At 43.2% G+C, this 6,942-nt stretch overlaps 1 protein-coding gene across 1 annotated transcript; it reads right to left on the bottom strand.

Annotated features, from left to right (window-relative positions):
* Positions 1-2,617: 2,617 nt before the first annotated feature.
* Positions 2,618-6,724, bottom strand: LOC140482844 (forkhead box protein G1-like). The gene has a single exon (XM_072580530.1). The coding sequence runs from the start codon at positions 6,575-6,577 to the stop codon at positions 5,468-5,470; it is 1,110 nt and encodes a 369-aa protein (XP_072436631.1). The 5' UTR covers positions 6,578-6,724; the 3' UTR covers positions 2,618-5,467.
* Between the last annotated feature and the right edge of the window lie 218 nt (positions 6,725-6,942).

Here is a 6,942-nt window from a genome sequence, read left to right as displayed (position 1 = left end):
GAGCCACAGTGCCACAGGAAATCGCGAAAGTCCGTGCCGAACAGCACTGTAGATGTCCCTATACCTCAAGGACCAGGCCCAGACATCCATCTCCCATGTAGCCTTTTGTTTGCTTAATATGTTTGTGCAGCTTTAAAAAATGGTCCTTCCCACATTTTCTCACCTCAGTGTCATTGAGAGTGAGGACATTTGGGCTTCTATCCCGCACGAAAACCAACAGCCTAACATGAGAGGGGAGAAGAAGCTACAGAAAAAAAAACTACAAGGGCTTGAAAAGGTCAGACGGGCAGGCACCCACACATACGGATATAGATATACAATGTTCAACAGATACATACAGATATCACGAAACAAGGTTCACACACGCTGAGATACACACAATGTACCCATCGGCAGGAAAAGCTCGAGTTTTACACGTGTGTTAAGAGTTATGATGAATTAATTCCACATTACCTCAGTGCAAGCTGCAGGATTTGCACGGATGCATTTCGTAACGTTTCAAAGCGTTTAATCCCGCAGTTAAACCATCGATAGCTATAGTTCACATATTTTAAACCAGACGATAATTATAATTTTCGGCAAGTATGTATCGCTCAGTGAATGTGGAGTTGCTGAGTTATTTGCTAGTGCTACACTGTTCAGTTTCTTTGGAAAGATTTGAAAAACCTGGCAAGTCCTAAAACACAACTGAAGGTTTCATGTAACGTGAATGCTACTAAAAAAAAACGATCATACGCACAACTGTTTGTCGTATGGGGCACCCCAGTTGTGCTAGATTGGACACTGGGCTTTTAAAACGTGAAGAACCTCCATCCCATGTAGCATCGCAAATAATAGGTTTGATATCATTCAATCCCGTGTGATCTGCCAGCAATATAACGTTCGGTTTAATTTAATTCAGTACAAATGTCGGCAATTTAGTTGCTTCAATCGAATTTTAAAATTAACTAGATTTTTTTAACTGTAAAAAGGTCCAGATACCCCGTTAGTTAAAGTATCTCATGGGTTCGGGATCTGCAAGATTCTGCTTTAAGCATTCACTTCAGCAACTCACAGAGACAAGCAGGTCACATTTTCCAGAATTTCCACATTTTGCACATTTGTCACAGAGCCAGAAGGGGGGGGGGGAGGTGAGGATTTTTAAAAAATATATATATTATACAAACAGTCACGATCTAAACTGCACGGCCTGCAGGTTTCGGGGCAGATTCAATTGTAACTTTCAAAACGGAACTTACTTTAAAAATGGGAGAAATGCAGGGTTGCAGGAAAAGGGTGGAAACTGGGAGCAATTTTTTTTAAAGAGCCGAATGGGCCGAATTGTTTCCTTCTGTGGGGTAAGATTTGATAATTTTATATCAAGACATATGACAAGAACAGAGGTTTAAAAGGATTCCCAACGTCTTGTTATGAACTGCTGTGGTTTGGGCTATTACTGGCAGAGAAAAGGTACATGGAACGGGGCTGCACATGCAATGATGAGAGAATTGTTTATATTCCTGTCTAATGGTATAGGGTTTGTCTTACTCTTCCTATTTAATATCTGTAGTGAGGAAAAACTGGTATTTGTGCACCTTAAAGGTATATCTGAGGGAAAATGTGACTTTTCATTCACTGTTTCACAGAACCTACAAACTGACAAATGGTTAACAGAAACCCATTGTTATATGTTCACGTACAATCCAAGGTATTTACAATTACAGCATTAAACTGTCACCCCAGCATTACAACGCGATGATATTTAAAAATATGGACTGAAAGGAAGCAATGGATTTCAGACGGTCCATAGATCCTTTCAGCCTCTTTCAGATCGATGCGTTAGTCTCAGAGCTCCGGCGCTATGTCCTCACTAACCCTCATCAAAACGGGGAGGGGGCCGAAACTGAGGCATCCTTATGAACTAAAACCTAACCTGCTCTGGTCCTGAAAACAAGTGCATTTTTTAAAATTAAGTTATGCAAGACATTTTGTTCCGTTTATATACAGACTTTGCCTGGTCGAAAGTCAACTTATTTTTCTGCTCAAACTATTTATTCACGACTAAATTGTGTCCGAATATGAAATGGCATAAACCAAGGCTAGCTCCAAAACACACTCAGGAAGATTGGGAATTTGTTTTTATTTCAACAGAATGTTGAAGCGGCTGTGAAAACCGAGTCAACCTCACACGGAATTAAACAAGCACCCGAGGTAAGACGTGAAACGGGGGAAGACTGGAGTAGGCCGATCCGATGGGGAATTGACGTTGGAATAAACTCAAGGTCAAAAATTAGCTCCCACCGCTGCTATTTCTTTAATTCTATGAATGCCACATCAGAAAATACCGAGTTTTGCAATATCAACACTGTACATTCCCATTAAACTTTAGCAACGTCGCAAAACATGGAATCGAGCGAACCGTAGGGTTCTTTCGCTCTATTAATTGTGTTTTCTTTAGTCACCCAAAAGTTGAGGAAGAGGTTTAAGGCAAAAAATATTTATTTTTCTAACCCTGTAATTTTGAGAACTATTCAACTAAAGGCATTTCAAACTTACTTGTACATAATACAGACAGGAAAGAGCACAAAATGGAAGTGTACACAGAATACCAGATTAGATAGCTTTCATAATGCAGAGTAAATCTTTTATTGAATTCCATTCACTAAACGTACAAATGTCAGGAATCGGATGCACAGCACGAGTCTAAGACCGAACGAATATGATCGCGAAGGAGTTTAATCATTGCCAACTCCCTCCAGCAATAACAGAGGAAGACCGAGAGGCAGAGGGAACAATTCGGTTGCAATGAATGTAATACGATTGTTTTTCGTGATTTAAAAATTTAAGACAGTACCCCTTCTAATGTCGCTGCGTGTGCTCCGCTTTACGTAACAGCATAGTGAGGTAGACTGCAGCATCGGGAGGCCTGGACCAAGGCTTCATTACAAAGCAAACATACAAGCAGCGAATATGTTTACACTGGCGATTTGAACATATTTTGGTTTTATTCACTTGTCCAGGCGTATTTTAATAACATCGAGCTGCAAAATAACTGCAAATAGGTATAAGGCCTCGTTCTGAATAAGATTCTCTATGTTATTGTATTGCATGAATATTATGTCCTCGGTTGTTCAGTAAACAATTAAAATAATTGACCTGAATGCTAATCCTAAAGCAAAATAAATAAATAGGGATTCTGCGGAAAAATCAGTTTGCGAAACAAATTGTACATTTCAAACAAAGGATCAGCGTCCCTTCAAATCGCTCCGGGAGCGCCCGGGAGTCAGACGTGTGTGCATTGCACTGAACACAATGATCATGCTACACTGGGCCAGCCGGGGAAATAGCATTGATTCCGTTCGAACGAGCCAGGGAAACCCTGAACCTGAAGCCAGCATTAACAAAACAAAAACGAACAAAGTAACCAAGGAGCGTGGAACCCGCTCATGGATATCAGAGTAGGCAGCACACTGCTATTTTCGAAGTAAATTGGGGTACATCACAGAATTGAATCGCAGACTTTCAACTGAATTCAAACATATGAATGAATATATTCGAAAGTGTGTACTTTTTGTTGCCGTGGGACAAACCCCGCAGACTCTGTCTCTCCGTCTGTCTGTCTGTCTCTCTCTCTCTCTCTCTCTCACACACACACACACACACAGACACACACAGTTTGGGATTGTGAGCCAACATGATAATTATTGTTACTTCGCCTCTGCAATGGTCTGCCAGGAAGAATTACGAGGATAACTGGGAGCTACCAAGATAGACTTCTGCTGGTTTCTCTCTGCCCGCCCTTAGACTTGTCCTGTCAGTAACATTTTGCATCAATCCCATGTTTACTATCCTCAGTGCACGAAGCAGGGAGGGAGGAGGGACTCCCAGCTCTGAGCACAATAAGACTCAGAGAGAGAGATTCGTGTCCACCCTGACTGGCAAAGCGACGAGAAAATAAAACCTTCAGCAACAACGCAAAACATATACTGTAGCTGATCGGTGGGATCGCTTCGAAGTCATTGCCTGAGATTAATAGATGACTTCCCGCTCAGTCTAATGTATTTGCGAATTTCAATTTGCGTCTGCATTACTCGATCAGTTTCAAGTTCATCACAAAACAATTTCCTTCCCTGGATGGAGAAGCTCGGACATCAGTTATGACGAAAATTGTACATACAAAATATAAAGAGAAAACTGCAGGGCAAATGGTATTCGATATGAAGATTGGGCCACATTACAAACAAAATACATCTTCTGTCTAATATAGGCGAGCTGACATGTGTTTCTCTGAGCAATTATGTACAATTGTACAGACACGCAGTCTGTCGGATTTTATCACTCCCTCGGTCTTGGCACTCATTATAATTCCATGTAGTTTGACGCTTCTGGCAAGATAACTATTTCCACAAAGATTCTCGCCTCCAATCAAATACCTTCCCATCAAAACAACCCACAAATAACTCAAGTTTCGGTAAAAAGGTTTCTGACCTTTCAAAAACCAAGGTTTTTTTTGAGGAAATTCTTAACAGGCTGAGTTGTGCAAAACAAAATGTTTTCGCGATTTCGTTTTCAAGTTGTAACACACCATTTAAATGTGTTGAAGACAATCCAATGCACACACAAACACATACACACGCCAAAAATAAAGTACTTGTGAAATTTGTGCTCATATTTATCTGTCTCTGTTGAAATAATTCGGGGGAAAAGTCCTGAGCAGTGCAAACAAGGAGCCGGCATTTTAAGACTATGATCATTCGAAGAGGAAATAAATATTTCACAGCGGTCCACGTTTTACAGAAACCCCTGTTTGTCTGTGTTTATTAAGGCGCTTTTATAGAGATGAATAAAAATAATGGTGCAACCATTTCAGATAGCGAAAAATAAAATGCCACCACATTTGCTACTACTTCCAAGTTAATTAGTACAAGAGAATTAAATAACCTACAATGTTAGGGAGACATTATTGTGCAACTTATTAAATTATAAATACATATATGTACATCTTTATAAATAATAAATAGTGTTGAACACACAAGAGCAAAAAAAAACAAACATACTCCAAACGTTTTGATAATATTTTAGATTATGCAATAGTGTTACCTTTGGTTAAAGAGAAGTCCAGGTTTCAGACTAAAGGTAACGTTTTCCCTTTGTGCCACGTTAATATTGCAAAGGAAACCGGTTGCATTGTTTTTTTTTTGTTTTTCTCCCTTTACAATTAAACTATAAAAAAGGCAGGAGCATTTTTCCGTTGTTGCAGTAGCACGTGTGCAAGATACCTTCGACATTATGATTACTACAGGATGAAACTACAGCCTCGGGAATTATTAAATGATTTTTTTTCCCTCACAGCATATAAGAGTCAAGTTTCGTCTAAAACCAGATATAATAATCTAGCGGATATATCAGCACAGATTTCCTGAAGTAAGGTGCAGCTGTAGTTTTGCATAGCATTGTTTGCTACCTACTGTCACTTCCTGGGCCTAGATCAGTGCAAAAACGAATTGCCAGCAGCCCCTCCGTTCTGCTGTGACAGGTAGCTGGTAAATCCAGCGGCGAGTCCGGACGGGAAAGTGGACAGAGACGGTCTGAGGGTCTCGGTGATGAGGGGTGAAGCTGCTGGGGGAGAGCTAGAAGTGGCGCCCGGGTTGCCCATGCCCGTTCCGTTCTGGTGTTGCACTGACTGCGAGTGATGCAGGGACGGGAAGAAATAGCCGGTCTGGCCGGACAGCAAGCTCACAGAGCAAGGGTTCACCGTGTATCCGTTGGTCAAACCACACTGTACGGATCCCCTTAACAATGGGTGAGAGAGGTCTCCGCTGGACATCTGGTCGACGCCAGCCCCACAACCGGAAAGCAAGGAGCTGTAAGTGGGAGCTTGGTTCAGGAAACTCGAGGCAGCGCTGCTGTAGTTGAGGCTGTTATGGGGGTGGTGCAGGGACAGGAAGGGGGACAGAGGCCAATACAAAGGGTTACCCCGGTCCATCAAGCCGAGGCCTGACGGAGAGAGGCGGAGCCCTCTTTTGAAAGCCAGCTTGCCCCTTGAGGTGGCCGATCTCCGCCGCAGTTTGCCCGTGGTTCCGCCGATGAACACATCGTCGCTGGACGGGTCCAACATCCAGTAGTTGCCTTTGCCCGGGTCATCGTAGTGCCGGGGCACCTTGACGAAGCACTTATTAAGGCTGAGGTTGTGGCGGATGGAGTTCTGCCAGCCCTGCTTGTTGTCCCGGTAGTAAGGGAAATTCTTCATGATAAACTCGTAGATACCGTTCAGGGTGAGTCTCTTGTCCGGGCTCTGCCGGATTGCCATCATGATAAGGGCATTGTAGCTGAACGGTGGCTTGTCGTACTTGCCGTGTTTCTTCTCGTCCTTTTTGTGCTCCTCGTCCTCTTCCTCCTCCACAGCAGGGGCGAGCTGTGCCTCCGGGCTGTCCTGGTATTTAAAGTCAGCTTTGAGCTCGGTATCGCCCGCTCTGCAGCCCTGGTTACTGTCGCTGTGCTGCTGCTGAGCCGCTTCAGGGAGCAGCAAGCTCTTGATGCTGAAGGAGGTGCACTTTGGGACCATTTTCGGCTGCTTCTGATCTCCCATATTCAACATCACAGGCTCTTTCCCTTTTTTTTTGTATTAATCTTCGCCTCTCTTCCTGGTTGGAACAACTTGGAGAGAGGGAGGTCAAAGGGAGCGCGGTGATGTTACAGCTGAGTGGAGACCTGGTGAGGAACAGAGCAGGACAACCTGCACCAAAGCAGGTAATTCACTCGGGGGCGGGAGGGACGGGAGGTGGAGACTAAAAGCAACGCCTCCGTCAGTAAGTTACTTTCAAACAGTTCATTTTTTTTGGTCTCGCTTTCTCTCCCCGAGACAGATCCAATCGGGTTGGAGTAGAAGACGCGTTAACCCGCCCCTTTCCAAGTCAATCAGTTTTAAAGATGCCGTGTATCTACTTGCGCTCAGCAACTGAT

Source organism: Chiloscyllium punctatum, chromosome 11 (genome assembly GCF_047496795.1).
Source record: "Chiloscyllium punctatum isolate Juve2018m chromosome 11, sChiPun1.3, whole genome shotgun sequence".
NCBI lineage: Eukaryota > Metazoa > Chordata > Chondrichthyes > Orectolobiformes > Hemiscylliidae > Chiloscyllium > Chiloscyllium punctatum.
The sequence above is the reverse complement of the archived record's forward strand: the minus strand, read 5'-3'. Positions and strand labels throughout refer to the sequence as shown.